Below are 16,430 nucleotides of genomic sequence, written 5' to 3'. Positions count from 1 at the left end.
CTAAAAACACGCAAAAAATACCTCCAAAACCCATAACTCTGCTTGGAGAGTAGGTAAGGAGTACAGTTTGTCTTTTCCGTAGCAACTCCCCTGACGTATCATTGATCTTTCAGGCTTCAGATAGGGTCTGGAAAGAGTAGAATTTGGCCAAACATGTATGATACAGTTTACAATTTTATTAAGAAAATCAAATAACATTATACATGTACAACTGTTTGGCCAATTTCTACTCTTCCCAGCCCCCATCTGAAGCCGCGCAGAGTAGTTCTTAGCGCCACACAGGACGGGGTATATCCAGATGTAAATAACAGAAAATAAATCAACACAATTTAGAGCTTTAACGTTCCAAGTTGCTTTGGCTACTGGAAGTAGTCACGCATGCTTTTGACATGAGCTATTTGCCCCGTTCACGATCACGGAGGAAGCTACTTTTTTTTTTTTTTCCAACATGTCATCACAAGACGTGGTGACGGCACACTCAAGATTTCTAAAATTATATTAATGCCGCCACCAACACAGGGGACAAGACAATACTCGTTTTCACCTGAGCGAAGTGAGGAAAGTCGTGTAAAGTGCCTTTCCCGAAGGCACAAGATCGGTGGCATATCAGGACTCGAACCCGGGACCTCTAGGTTCCGAGTCGAGCACTCTGCCGCTACGCCACACGACCCCACAAGTTTCTGAATTTCTGTGAGGAAGCTACTTCCTATAGTCAGTGTGTCGTGACCCTGAAAAGAAGCTCGTTTTCGTGAAACGGTTGCAAAGACACGGCATTTTACTCAAGTAGCTGGCTGATGAGGTCTTCATCATCATCATCATCATCTGTCATCCTCCGAAGAGGTGGAGCATACAAAGTTAGATCTCCAAAACTGTCATTCATCACAGAGATAAGTTCCTGGCCCTCCAAGCCTGTTTCAGTTTCTATAAGTTTTTTAACTGTTATGTTTGGGCGTCCAACTCTTATCTTTGTATCAGGGTTCCAAAGTAGAAGCCTACTGGCTGGTTCTTCACTACGTACAACATGACCGGCCAAGCTTAGTCGTCGACATTTAACTACAGTTACTACTATAGTTACATTTGGTAACGAACCGTATAACGCGATGAGGTCTTAACACTATCGAAAAAGATAACTGGCTGGTCATATGCTGTCGTATCACGACGTATGCCAATGACTTAACGACGGGACAGACTAACCATCTTTTTCCACTTCATCCTCCTGTTCTGGTACCGCGTTTTATAGAAAGTTTTTATTTACATAGAATAATGTCATGGACTATTAAGCTACTAGTATTATGTGTTACTGTGTTTTTGTCTTGTCAGCAGAGCAAGCCCTTTCCTGACTGTGTGGGCCAAACAGCCAAACCAATGAATAAAAAATAATTGTGGGGTCGTGTGGCGTAGCGGCAGAGTGCGCGACCCGGGTTCGAGTCCTGACATGCCACCGATCTTGTGCCCTTGGGAATGGCACTTTACACGACTTTCCTCACTTACTTCAGGTGTAAATGAGTATTGTCCTGTCATATATTTGTCCCCTGTGTTAGTTGAAAAAACTTGAGTGTGTCGTCACCACGTCTGGTGATTACATGTTGGAATAAAAAAAAATAATAATAATTCAGACTCACCATCTTTTTCCACTTCATCCTCCTGTTCTGGTACCATGTCTTGACCTGCAGCTGGCTCAGACCCAGCGACTCGGCCAGCTCCACCCTGTCCGGCGTGCTGAGGTACTTCTGCTTCTCGAACCGCTTCTCCAGCCCGAGCAGCTGCAGCTCCGTGAACACCGTGCGGCTCCGGCGGCACTTCTTCACGCGCACCTGGAAGATCGTGAATAAAGTCAAGTCAAGTCAAAGTTTATTGCACAACGATTTTATTTGGTTCACCGTATTGTTTCATTACTTATGCCAAACTTGATTATTTTGTTTAATGTCATTTATATTTTATTTGATATAACTGTAGAAATTGTAAAATAATGACGGGGAGGATATCAAATAAGCCTTTGTGGCTTTTCTTCCACCCCTTGCACGTTTATTTTCATAGTAATATTTTGTATAACTTTATGTATTTGCTAAAATAAATATTGTCTTGTCCTGTATTCGTCCTCTGCGTTGGTGGCATAAAATAAGTTTATATAACTTGAGCGTGCTGTCACCATGTCTAGTCATGAAATGTTGGAATTAAAAAAAAACTGAACTGAACCGAACTCACCCCGTTGGCGCCCTCCGGAGCCGGGTCTGGCTTGGCGCGCAGGTATACGGGCAGAGGGAGCGGGACGGAGAACGGGCCGGCCGCCGGCTGGTGCGGGTGCGGGTGGTGGTAGTGCAGCAGGAAGTCCGCAACTGCAGGGGGAACAAGAAAGGATGAGTGATCTCGATCCAGTTTTTTTATTATTATTTTTTTATTCCAACATGTAATCACAAGACGTGGTGACGGCACACTCAAGTTTTTCAACATTAATGCCGCCACCAACACAGGAGACAAATACATGACAGGATAGTACTCGTTTTCACCTGAGTTAAGTGAGGAAAGTCGTGTTAAGTGCCTTACCCAAGGGCACAAGATCGGTGGCATGTCAGGACTTGAACCCGGGACTCTTAGTTCCGAGTCGCGCACTCTGCCGCTACGCCACACGACCCTACAGTCGATCCAGTTTCAGCTCACCGAAGAGCTAATCTCCCACTACTCGTAACAGAGAAAACAGACTCTATGTACAGTATGTACAGGTTCAATGTACCGGTGAAATTCCCCTAGCTCATTTTCGACAAGCGCAATGAACAGTGGACCTAAGGACTGCGACCCTTTACAGTAGCATGCGTGTCGTGTGTGAGCGACAACAGCCGGGATTCGAACCCGGCCCAACCCGCTTGGTCCAGAGGCAGGGTCGCTAACCACTGGACTACACACGCCGCACTACATGGTTACTCTCTGTAAACTCCGCTGTGTACACTGTTCTGTCCACTTAACTAAAATGTTTCGGGTACACACCGTAAGCTAGCAGGGACAGTCTCAGAGGTTCCGATGTTGTCATGGGGGTATTTTTTAAATTTACTGCGACTAATGATTGACCTATCTCGTTAAACGACCCGGAAAGCAACAACAAGTTAGTTTAAAGACTTTCCATCTACCTTCCCTTTAACAGTGACCATGCACTATTGAAATCGTAGGTAAGAAATGATCACATCAGGAAAACGTAGTTTGATTAGGCCTTATAGTAAGAAATGATGGAGAAATAAATTCATATCGAAATGTATCGTTGAAAAGCGATGATCAACATGATATAATCAGCAATTGAAAGCCTTTAATTTGATACCAATGAAGATTTCCGTATGCTTCAGTGTTGGTGAATCGCTACTGCATGACTCAGTTTGTCTCCTGCAGAGGAGTTTCTAGTATAATCTGCAAAATGATTTTCTCACAAGCATGGAAGCTTGTCACAGTCATTACACATGGGCATCCAAACACGCGTGCACGGTAAAGGTCAGCTAGAAGTTACACTACAAACACACTTTCTCTCCTTTTGTACGGGTGCGTTAGCCTCTACCAGGCTTGGGGAGGCGGATGGAAAGAGTAAAAATCATTAAAAAAAATTAACTTATTTTAAGTTAAAACCGGATCCCTGGGTGGTAAGTTTGTTCCGAAAGGAACCAGTATGATGTTATAATATCTCGATTATCCGGAATTTATCTACCGAAAAATGCATTCCTATTAAATCAAGGGATGTTTCACATCTCACTAAGATGCCTTGAGTAAGACAACGGCTTTACGAAGGGCGACAGGTCTTATCTGAGTGTATTAGTCTTGCTTAGGCGGGCATTAACACAAATTAAAGGCATCCAGTGCGACTTCGGAGCAGCAAAACTGGAAATATTCTGAATAAGGCAATCTTTATGATATTTGACACATACTGCTTCACATTAGCACATTTCAATAAGTATTTCATACTTTGGGGCATTTAAAACTGCAGAAGCAACCCTCAAGATGAGTCCTTTATTTGGTACCCTAAAAATCAGTCTAGGCCCCTTCCAATAGCCGTTTTCCGTCAGAGGTTTGGGAAATTTTGTTCCATGAGGGTCAAAATACATTAGGATAGTGTGGTTTTAACTCAGTTAGATGGATGACTAGAAAAATTCTGCCAATGTCTGTACTGCAGTTAAAGTTCTGTTAACCTATGTTCTAACATATCATTTCTAATTAGCGTTATTTATCAATCACTTTTGTTATTCATTGTTACTATTTGTTTTGTTACTATTATCATATTGATCATATTGATCAAATTTATTAATTACCTATTGTTATTTATTATTACCATTTGATTTGTTACCATTATTTCAGTTGTTAATTAATCTTGTCGGGGAAGATCCCAGACAAGCCACTATGGCTTCATATCTTTCCCCAGCATTTTATTTTATTGTCAGTAATATGTTCATTTTATTGTTCTTAAATATATGCGAACCAATAAACAAACAAACAAACAATATTGATTTTGAAAATCCGGCACCGACACTTATGTGTCACTAACTTAGATCATATCTCCGGCATTAGGACAAATTAAAGGCCGGTACCGACAACCCAATGAATGCCTTTCTGACTGTCTAGATGTGTGATAATCCACCACAGTAAAATGGATATCCCTAATGACAATTTGATGGTTCCCGGGGAGGAGCACTGTCACCTTTCTTGAATAGGTTTGCCCCGCCCCGGGGTGAGTGCCGGCAGAGGTTGGGTTTGGTGGGGGAAAAATTCAGTGCAAAAGAGAAACCCCTATGAAAAAAAGCCGAAAAAACACGCTAAGAATACCCCCAAACCCAAACCTCTGCTTGGAGAGTATCACTAACGACCACCGTGGCAGGCGGGGAACACAAGTGTGAAGTACCTTTAATGCGTGCTTCATTTTTACATGTAAGGTATACTTACTTACTTTTGTCAGTGATCACTTTTTCTCACAAATTTACATACCGAATCTAGTGCAGAAAAATGCCTGTCAATTTACCGTTAAGCGTTGCCGACCGTCCTGAATTTACCGTTAACCGTTGCCAGGACCCCCCCATGCAGACCCTCTTATATGTCCCCAACGACCCCCACACGTAAGGCAGTCCGTGTGTCTGAGGGGTCACGACTCCGAAATGTTTCTCCGAATTTTTTAAGCCCGGTTCTTGTAAACATTTGTTTTGCTTACCCCCTCCTATTAACTCATCTTCACAGGGAGGACCGCTCAAAACTCCGCTGGACGCTCGGTATCATAACACATCTCATCAGCGGCGCAGTGGTGCGGATTACAGTGATGGCATGATCATCGTTAATATACCAGCTAACCAGAGACAATGTCCTTCATGCCAAGAAAGTGTTGAAGATGAATATCATTTCATAATGACCTGTCCTACATATACTTTAGATAGACAAAAATTAATGAAAATGATCAGGTTTATAAGCACAAACTATTGATTGATGTGCAAATAAGTGAAGACAATCGTTGGAAGTCCAAAAGGAAACATCTTTTTTCGTTCCGTCACAATACAGAAAATTACGTGTTCGTGTATAGAAGTATCTGTATCTGTATAGCCGGTATAACAGCCTTTCGGCGTAACACACCAGCTTCGCAGGCACGCGGCGTGGCGGCAGCTGGCTATATTACACCGATCGACTTGTTACACCTAACCCTTGAACTTCTAACTCTAGACATTATTTAAAGCTATCTAATGGCAATCCCCCTACTGTACTTGGTGACAGTGAGTTCCACTCTGCGATAGTTCTAGGAAAGAATGAATTCTTGAACACCTCAATCCTCGGTTGATAACTCTGGTACTTGAAGGCATGGCTATTTCTTGTTCTCTTCGCTGGTATTAGGTACGTAGTAGTTGGGACGTCCACCAGTTTAATAGTCATTTTGTACATCATGCATAGTCTGGACATCTTTCTTCTGTATTCGTTTACGGTTTCGCTGATGATTCAGAACTGTTCGGTGATATAATATCCCCGCGCATCCTGATCCTGCGCTTAGCGCCAAGAATGCGGCTGATCCTCCGCTGAGCAGACGTGATGCTGCCCCGATACGCCCCGCACACATGTTCCTCACCTCCGACTTCACCTGGATTCTACGATCCCGCTCTTCGAACTCGACTGAGAGAAAACGGTTTGTGACGACGACGCGTCGTTATTTCGCCGTTTGAGACTTCGCGAAGGGTAATCAGAAGATCAGGTGTTAATTTCATCAACAACACCGCGCTATCTCCCGATCTACGGAAACCCAAGTCCTGCCGCAACATTTCTGTAGTCCTGCAGGCGGCCGAGACTCGTGCCAGCAGAACTCAACATTTCACCTTTTCTTACGACCAACAGACAGTCTTAGTCTCCACCAGACTCTTTTTGCAGGCTGAATAAATAGTAGAAATCGGCCTAAAAGGGAATATAATTGGCCAGAGGAGTTTCCAGGCCATCGAGCTGTAGGCCAACTTTGTGCTTTATTAAACTCCATTAGCGACACACAAGACATTGGTACAAAATCAAGTATGTAGCTAATCTTCCTGGAGTTAAAGTAAATAACAATAGTACAACTGAACCCTCGATGGCCGGGAAACTCCTTTGGCCAATTATATCCCCTTTTAGGCAGATTTCTACGATTTATTCAGCCTGCAAAAGGAGTCTGGTGGAGACAGTTTGGCTACTGTATCTGTATCTGTATAGCCAGTATATTCATAAATCGCCCTTCGGCGTAACACACTAGCTTCTGTATCTGTATAAGCTGGTATAACTGCCCTTCGGCGTAACACACCAGCTTCTGTATCTGTATAGCCAGTATAACCGCCCTTCGGCGCAACACACTAGCTTCTGCATCTGTATAGCCGGTATAACCGCCCTTCGGAGTAACACACCAGCTTCTGCATCTGTATAGCCGGTATAACCGCCCTTCGGCGTAACACACCAGCTTCGCAGGCACGCGGCGCGGCTGCAGCTAGCTAATATCACAGCGAACGACTTGTTACACTCAATCTTTGCACATTTGATTGCAGGACTTGTCTCTCGCTATCATAAGCGAACTCATGGGTTCATATTTAGGAAGGCAATGTCCAGTTGTCGACGGTTACGTGGGATAACCATTTACAGTCAATGTTTTTTCATCAGCTAATTCAAAGAACGAGTGATGAGGAATCAAAATTAGATTTGATATCTAATCTAATGGATATCTAATAAGACAAACAAACAAACAAAATGCCTCAAAACACCAGCTACAATGTGATATTGCCTTTGAGTATACGACCACTACTGGTAGTTCCACTACTGGCTATCATAAGCGAACTTCAAGGGTTCATATTTAGGCAATGCTCAGTTCCCGACGCTTATGTGGGAGAACTTTAAGAACTTTAGTACGAGGGGTGATCCAAAAGTTCTCGGCCTCTCCCAAAAAACGTGATGGCAGAAAAAATTTTCTTACACTATTTTTTAACATAGTCTCCTCTAACTTCAATGCACTTGGTCCAGCGATGTTCCAGCTTTCCTTTACCTTGTGGAAGAATATTTCGTCTGAAGCCCATAAAAATGCCTAAACCACATTAATGACGTCATCATCACCATGAAAACGTTGACCACGTAAGTGGAACTTCAGTTTAGGAAATTGGTAGAAGTCCGAGGGTGCTAGGTCAGGTGAATAGGAAGAGTGGGGTAAGACTTCAAAGCCACATTCGTTTGCTGCTGCCACTGACCCCTGTGCTGTGGGGACAGGTGCATTGTTAGCACGTCAACTCGGAGCTTTTCTCCCCTTTTTTCTGTGATTGTTGCCCTCAACTGCCGCAATTCTGGTGCACAGTACATCCCATTGATGGTTTGACCCTTTTGCAGGTAGTCAATTATGATTACCCCCTCACTATCCCAGAAAACAGAGGCAAAAACCTTTTCAACGGGTAAAACTCGCTTGGGATGCTGGGAACCATTCTTCATCAATTATTTGCTCTGCTGTTTTGATTCGGGGTGAAAGCGGTGAACCCATGTCTCATCTTGGGTGACAAATCGTTTGAGTAAGTTGCCTTGATGGACTGAATTCGTTCCTTGAAATGCCCAGCCTGCTTAACTTGTGATGTTCAGACAACATTCTAGGCACCCATCATGCAGACAGGTTGCTCATCCCCAGGATGTACGACAAAACATTGTTAACTGTACCACAAGTCAGGCCAAAGACTCTGCTACATGTTGGACAGTCTCACATCTGTCATTTACTACCATGTGATGGATGGCCTCAACTGGACTGTCCACGGTGCTGATTTGTGGCATCCTGACATATGTTCATCTTTTGTGCTCTCCATAAAGCGCTTAGAGCTAGTAACCCACTTCTTTATAGTTGAATAAGAAGGGGAGTCATCACCAAGTGTCTTGACCATGTCTTCATGGATTTCCTTAGGAGACATAGCTTTTTATCGATAGACTTGATCACAGCACAAGCTTCTGGTGCGGCCATTTTGTGATTTTGCCCTCACCCGCCCCATTTTCACAGGGCGTCACGTGCTAATTAATGAATGTAAAAATTTGCATTTTTGTGGGCAGTGATGTAAGACGCCATAGTATACAGTTATACCAAAGAATAGGAGTTTGACCTTTATTTTCTAGGTGAGGCCGAGAACTTTTGGATCACCCCTCGTACATGCAATGTTTCGATGCATCTGTATCTGTATAGCCGGTATAACCGCCCTTTGGCGTAACACACCAGCTTCTCAGGCACGCGGCGCGGCGGCAGCTATCACACCGAACGACTTGTTACACTCAATCTTTGCACATTTTAATTGCAGGAGTTGTTTAAAGCTTTCTGGTGATGATGCCCCAACTGTGCTTGGTGACAAATGAGTTCCAGTCTACGATAGTACTATACAGGCCGGTATACACCTCACACTAGTGTCCCCCCCCCTAGCCTTACCTGAGGTCTGGGTCTGGAAAATGCCTTCAAACATCATCAGCTACATTGGGGTATTGCCATAACTATAATAGTATGATCAAGATGCTAGGCTACAACAGCCTATGCTGATCTATACTCTGCGAGTTCGTTCAGTTGACCAGAGTAGTAGCCATACATGTCACACTAGTGTCCCCCTTAGCCTTACCTGAGGTCTGTGTCTGTGCCTTACCTGAGGTCTGTGTCTGGAAGCAGGGGTGGCGAGGCGTCGGGGCCAGGATGCTGCACAGCCCGAACTTCTGCGGCTCCGGAGCGGCGAAGCTGGCCGGCTTGGGCAGCGTCTGTCCCCGCGGCTCGGTCCGTAAGATGTCCTCGATGAGGAAGGAGGGACGGCGCGGGGGGACCTGGGCCTGCATGGTCACCGCACTGAAGGTTTCCTTCCTCACAAGCGGCGTACTTTTTCACACAAGTATAGTTCCCTATACAGAGTCGGTACACACACGACAAGTACCGTAAGACTAACCAAGACCACTACCAAGCATCCGGCCACCCGAAATTTCACCTACGAACCGCCGTAGTAGGCAGTATTCACGCCTGTTAATCGAGAAAAAAAAGGCACACGTCGCTAGAAATTCCTTCCTCGCAACCGTACTTTTCACACCGTTGACAGTTGATAGTATAGTTCCCTATGCGGAGTCCGTGCACACACGCCAAGTACCGCTAGACCACTGTCAAGCATCTAGGAACCCGAAAATTTCGAACCGCAGTAGTAGTACTACTAGTATTCAGGTCTGTCAAACGAGCCAATGGGCACACGAAGCACCGGAAGCTCGAAATTCCTTCCTCACAACCGTACTGAAGTTTTTTCACACTGCTAAAAAAGAACAGTTCCCTCGGAGGAGTCGACACACACACACACACGCGGCAACTAGCTCTGGACGACCACAGCCAAACATCTGGGCACGAAATTGTCCACCTCCGGACCGCAGTAGTAGCTAGTATTCAGGCCTGTCAGTCGACCAGGGCACAGGTGGATGTCCTCAGCGCAGCTCCGAGCCGCTGCCCTGCGGGCTATTGATTGTGGACAAGAGGCGCGACCAGCTATATAAACTATCACGTTTGCACGTCAGTACCCCACGGGCGCGGGGGACACGTGCCCAGTGGTAATGGGGCTCGTCGCTAGCCTCTACCAGGCTTCGGGAGGCGGCTGGAAAGAGTAGAAATCGGCCAAATAGAGAGATAAGCATGCCGGGGGAGTTTGGTCGGCTGGAGAGAACAGTTTGCTGCACCCGAAACTCTCCAGCCGACCAAACTCCCCCGGCATGCTATCTCTCTATTTGGCCGATTTCTACTCTTTCCAGCCGACTTCCGAAGCCTGGTAGAGGCTAGGCCAAACCCTGGTCAGACCCCGCAGTGCCGGAATGAGCTCCTGCTTGGGTCTCATAGGTCTCATCTCTGTGTAGGTTTAGGGTAGCCTCCACCGGGCCTTTCTACGGGAATACGGATCGTAGAATTCGGCAAAAAAGAGAGTAAAATTGGCCAAGAGAGTCCGGCCACGGGGAGGTAGTTTCCTTCCCTCCGCGGCAGTCAAACCTACAAGGCGGCCAAACTCCCCTGGCAAATATTCTCCTATATATATATAGCCAGCGTAGTTAGTCTGGTAGAGACTATGTGTAGGGCACGGGTGGCGAGCAACTATCCTATGAACAGTTATCTCAACGAGTAGCTAGACTAGCTTATCGTTTTAATTGTCGCTGTCGTCTTTAACACATCCAGGAGGAAACTGATAGTGTCGCATTGTGTGGGCACCTGTGCGTGTAGGTTTTCAGTAGCCGCTTAAGACAAGAAATTACCTGTGACAAAACTTCTTCTTTCGTCTATTCCCATATATTTCATATTGTACCTGCTATGTCATTGGAAATAAAATCTGAATCTAATCTGAATCTATATATATATATTCCTCAAAAGACGGTTAGGCACTAGGCTTTCGTGTGCTGATCTAGGGGCGAAACTCTCATTCTGGTCCGTTTACTATAGATTATTAGATCTATTACTCGATGGCCGCTATAGTGTTCTTTATTGCAAGTTCATGCCCGAGGGCCAATTGCAAACAGACTTTGACAAAAACAATGAGTACAGAATGTGGTGATTTAAAACTATATGCTAACATGGAGTTCTACGTCTACGGTCTGCTTATTTAACTTAATATATCTACTTTAAAACTAACAAAACGTTGGTATGCAGGGTAAAGAGTGGATATGTAGTAAAATCATTCTTTATTCACAAATAAAAGAAAGGAACATTGATATCCCAGGTCATGTCGGCCATAACTGACCGAACATGCAGGGAGACATTAGACAGTTTTCATTAAAATTATCACAAGAATTTATTAGACTTTGGTTAAAAGTTACCACTTCTATCTAGTGCGACTTAACCACGTTATAGTTTCAGGGAGTAGGCCGGTATTAATTATAAGTACAATGTAGTTACAGTAAGGTAACATAATCACATAAATAGGAAACATGGTAACCGCTATAGTAGCCGTGCATTCCTGTGAGCACCGGAAACTCCGCCAGCCGTGCTCACCTGTTGCTCACCTGTTCTCACCTGCGGGGACGCGTGACGTCACAGTGTGCCGCCAGGTGAGCAGGTATTGTGCGCAGGTAACGGGATAGCGCTAGCCTCCTGTGCAGGCCCCGCGGCGGTGGGGAAGAGTTTTTAATGCATTATTTTAATATAGCCGGCCATCCTACATAGCCGCCGAGAGAAGGTTCCCGTGGGCGGAATGGAACCTTCTCTCGGCGGCTGTGTAGGATGGCCGGCCTGCACAGGAGGCTAGGATAGCGCGGGGTGTGTCCAGAACCCTGCATTTATATATCCAGAACCCTGCATTTATATATCCAGAACCGCGATTTATATATCCAGAACCATGATCAATATGTAAGTAATGATCAGGCACCGTTCTGGATACTCCACCCGTTCCTTTAGGAAAGCTACGTTGCTGGATACGCGGAGACTACTAGTATCCAGAAAAGTGCCTGATCCTAACCCTAACCCATTAAGGCACAAAACTAGATACGCACGGTTCTGGATACTATCTACGGTTCTGGATAGTCAACGCGTATCCAGAACCGCATCTAGGGCAAATGTACGTTCTTGGGTACGCGGAGACTATCCAGAACCGTGCCTGATCCTAACCCTAACCCATTCGGGCACAGAACTAGATAGGCACGGTTCTGGGCACGATATGGGGATAGCCTAGCCTCTATCAGGCACCGCGGATCGCAGGGAAAATTGGCCAAAATAAAGGGAATAGTATACCAGGGGAGTTAGCCGGCTACCTTTTGCGACCCACGGGAGCGCTATTCAATTTATTTTGGCCAATTTCTACTATTTTTCCAGCGATCCGCGGTGCCTGGTAGAGGCTAAGGGTAGTCGTCGCTGTGTGTTGGCCGACAGCAGCCGTGGATACATCTCGTTGGGCGTTGATTAAGCAACTCCGGGCAGCAGAGACCATCAGCGCCAATTAGACATGGTCTGATCAATTCTGCGCCGTTCTGAAACCTGCCCGAAATAAACTCCGCGCGGCTGTGGTCCGGCCCGGCTGGCGGAAACTACGGCGTTTGAGAGTGGTTGTATATTTTGGGTGATTCTGAGGGTATTTAACTGGCACTCGATATAGTGCCACACATAAATATCACAAGCTGGCACACGCTAGCTAAAACATTAGGAAGAAGGACCACCTTGTTCTTCAAGTTGTGCGATATTAATAATAATAATAACCTTTATTGTACATTCATGCCCTGTCGGGCTAAGTACAGGTGAACAGATGAAGATGTATATACATGTTTATATACATGTTTTTCTTTTAAATATTAGTCAGGTATTGAAAGTATGGAAATGTACTATCTAAAAAAGATAATTTCTATCATTACTATATAAACTACAATCAACGACAAAGTGGATTTCATCTTCTACTTTGTTTGAGCTACAAATTTGGCAAATTCTTTGCTTAAAACGTGCCCGTCCCATCAGCTTGAGTCCATCTGTGTCAGGTCGTGACATTTCAATATTGTCACGGTTAAGCCCGTAATGCCACAAGTTCTCGTGTTAATACCAGGTCAGAAGGACCAGACGGCAGTGAATAATAGACTTAAAATATAGCAAGTATAGCGACTGTACGATACAGTACCTACACACTGTAAGTTGTAGTACCTACACACTGTAAGTTGTAGTACCTACAGACTGTAAGTTGTAGTACCTACACACTGTAAGTTGTAGTACCTACACACTGTAAGTTGTAGTACCTACACACTGTAAGTTGTAGTACCTACACACTGTAAGTTGTAGTACCTACACACTGTAAGTTGTAGTACCTACACACTGTAAGTTGTAGTACCTACACACTGTAAGTTATAACGCGCAATAGCCTATCAGCGCATTTGGCTAGGCCTCAGTGTTTGCCTGTCACCATCACGGACAGTCATTAAAAGGCATCCAACGCAATTTCAGGGCGGCAATTTTCACATTGTCACAAGACCGAATAACTGATAAAATGGAAAACAGAATTGCAATATAAAAGAGCAAACCTTAAAAAAACACGCAGACAATCACCAGTGTTGGATGTATGTCTGGTAAGCTCGCCTTGTAGTAGGGGTCTACACTAAAACAGACCGTCCTTTTCGGCTCCAAATCCACCGGTTTATCAAAATGTTGAACTTGAAGTAGGGGCTCATCCGACGTCGACACGCATTGTAATCTTGAAAATGTAATCCAGGAAAACACTCCTGGAAATATTCTAAATAAGACAATCTGTATGATGTTGACGCTGTCTCACATTAGCATATTTGAGTCAGCATTTCATACTTTGGGCGTTTAAAACTGCAGAAACAAGCACCAAGATGAGTCCTTTATTTTCTGGGTGGTACCCTATAAATTAGCTAAGGGCCCTTCCAGTGACCATTTTCCGTCAGAATTTTGGGAATTTTTGCTCCATGAGGGTCAATAGACATTGGGACAGTGTTGTTTCAACTTAATATGTAGATAAATGACTAGAATGTTGACTTTAGAAAATCGAGTTTCCAAGCCCTACAAACTGCACTGGATGCCGTTAAACTAAGTCCTGACAGCTCGTACCCTTGCCGTAAACAAAATTCAAATTCAAATCAACTTTATTGCTCAACAACTGTAGCTGGTACAATGTATGACAAAGAAACAACAATGGTACATACATAAACTAATACTAAAATATAAGTCTAGCGAGCTAGTCCATAATGATACTAAAGCTAATCTATTGTGTTTTCTTAGGAAGAGTATTATTACATTCTGTAATTCAGGGGATATATCAGCTATTTTCAATATGGTGTCGCTTTTGTAGTGATTCAAATATGAATTTTCCAACGTACACTGATATCTGAGTAGGACACGAAAGGAGCATATTAAAGATATCTGATTTTGAGTGAGGTAGCGTAACATTAGTTTTGGAAGCTATAAACATACGGACCGTGTCATACACGGGTGTGGTCAATCTCATTACAGCGGCTCAGGGCCGGGAACCGTGTACGTAAATAGTCCCGCATTCTCACACAAAGCCGTGCACAATCCTTTCTCCGCATCGCGACATCCTACCCGCCAAACAGCCGCGACAACCGGCAAGAATGTAATTAAAGTATTGCATATCAGGTAACGAGGGGCGAGGTGTGGCGTTTCCTGCCTGTGAGTGTGAGTTCCTAGTCTCCACCAGCAGACTCTTTTGCAGGCTGAATAGAGAGTAGAAATCGGCATAAAAAGACTGTCCTGCAAGGCTAACTGGACCCTCCATGGCCGGCCAACTCCCCTGGCCAGCTACAGTCTTTTTAGGCCGGTTTCTACTAGTTATTCAGCCTGCAAAAGACTGCTTGGTTTTCCCGTGAGTTTTCACCCTCAGTGCTGTGCAGCGGTCCTCTGGTTCATTTAACGGTGCCAAAAGGCCCATTTCACGTCCGTCTTCCCTTCCACAATACGTCAGCACAATACGGGGCGGAAGTGATCTGACAGGTCGGAGGGCCCACCTGTTGCCGGTGTGGTCACCTGTGCGGCGTGTTTGTTGTGTAGGACCATGGTCGGGCGGTGTTCTCACCTGTAATCACTATTGATGTTCACTTTTCTTTCCGCTTGTTCAACTGATTTCAGTACATTAGATCAAATAGATAAATTCAATTACATTCTCAGGGGAGATAACCAATACAGTGTTCAAACATTAAAGAATGTTTAAATCTTAGAGACTACATGTTAGAGCCTTGACCTTGTTCATTTTAAGGTTTAACATGTTAGAGAATAGTTAAACGTTCATTGTTACTGCTGACATATACTCTGTACGTAGGATGACGTTATCCTTACATGTATATAGCTTTGTTAGATCTTCCGTGAGACGGCCATACGAAAGTCCCTGTGCTTCTTGAATCTCTTGTAATGACTGATGTTTTCAGAGAAGTACTAGGTGCAGAGCGTGTATGTAACTGGTGGATACCTCACGATATCTTTATTCTTGTACTGTAATAAACACACAGACACAGTAGCACTAAAATACCCTTACTGTACATCAACAGGCCAGGGGGGCTAGGGGTAAATACAGATGGGGAAAATGATATTTCCGTTTTGCTACATTCCATGTCACGGGTACTTGTATTCACGCTACTCCCAAGGTAAACTCCAAAAGCATTCCGATTTTCGTCTTGGATCAGAGCGGGTAAGATTTGGAAGTCTTGTCCATCAAGTAGCTCTCATTCATAGTTGTAGCCTCTACCAGGCTTCGGGAAGCGGCTGGAAAGAGTAGAAATTGGTCAAGTAGACAGATAACATGCCAGGAGAGTTGGACCCCTAAAGGAGTACAGTTTGCTCCCCTGGCATGTTATTTGTCTACTTGACCAATTTCTACGCTTTCCAGCCGCCTCCGGCGAAGCCTGGTAGAGGCTAGTCACGCCTGGTGACGTCACACGTCCTTAAAGTCCTCCAGGTGACCTCCTCCCCACCTTTGTAAAGACTGTCTTATTATGTCTACTGAGTCAAATTTCCTGTCGAATAAAGAACTTGAGTGACTGACGAAAGATGTGAAGTGTTGTATCCAGAACCGCGCTTTATCCAGAACCATAGCCTGCTCAGGCACGGTTCTGGATAGTTCATGCGTATCCAGAACCGTGCCCGGGGCAAATCTACGTTCCTGGATACACAGAGACTATCCAGAACCGTTCCTGATCCTACCCGCAACCCTTTCAGGCATAGAAGTAAATAGACACAGTTCTGGATACGACATGCAGTTACAGAATGGTAAAAATTCGAAATCACGCGGTTTTCCCCCATCCTGATTTGACATACTAGTAGCCTCTACCAGGCTTCGGGAGGCGGCTGTAAAGTGTAGAAAATGGCCACCTCCCGAAGCCTGGTAGAGGCTAGATCTGACGGCGCATGCCGCATGGCGATGTGTGTACATGTATATCCAAGGAGGTTACTAGCCTCTACCAGGCTTGAGGGCGCGGCTGGAAATAGTAGAAATTGGCTAAATAGACAGATAACACGCCGA

General features: G+C 44.8%; 1 protein-coding gene across 1 annotated transcript in view; it reads right to left on the bottom strand.

Moving 5' to 3' along the window:
* The window catches only part of LOC109484010 (homeobox protein BarH-like 1), a 14,440-nt gene extending 5,107 nt beyond the window's left edge, over positions 1-9,333 (bottom strand). The window contains exons 1-3 of the mRNA XM_019787166.1: positions 9,105-9,333; positions 2,206-2,336; positions 1,623-1,814 (exon numbers count right to left, since the gene is read on the bottom strand). Of these exons, the coding sequence (XP_019642725.1) occupies positions 1,623-1,814; positions 2,206-2,336; positions 9,105-9,288 (507 nt within the window). The 5' untranslated portion in view covers positions 9,289-9,333. The remainder of the gene's footprint in view (positions 1-1,622; positions 1,815-2,205; positions 2,337-9,104) is intronic.
* Between the last annotated feature and the right edge of the window lie 7,097 nt (positions 9,334-16,430).

Source organism: Branchiostoma belcheri, unplaced genomic scaffold (assembly GCF_001625305.1).
Source record: "Branchiostoma belcheri isolate BF01 breed outbred unplaced genomic scaffold, Haploidv18h27 scaffold68, whole genome shotgun sequence".
Lineage (NCBI taxonomy): Eukaryota > Metazoa > Chordata > Leptocardii > Amphioxiformes > Branchiostomatidae > Branchiostoma > Branchiostoma belcheri.
Note: the sequence above shows the minus strand (reverse complement) of the source record. Positions and strands in the feature narration are given on the sequence as shown.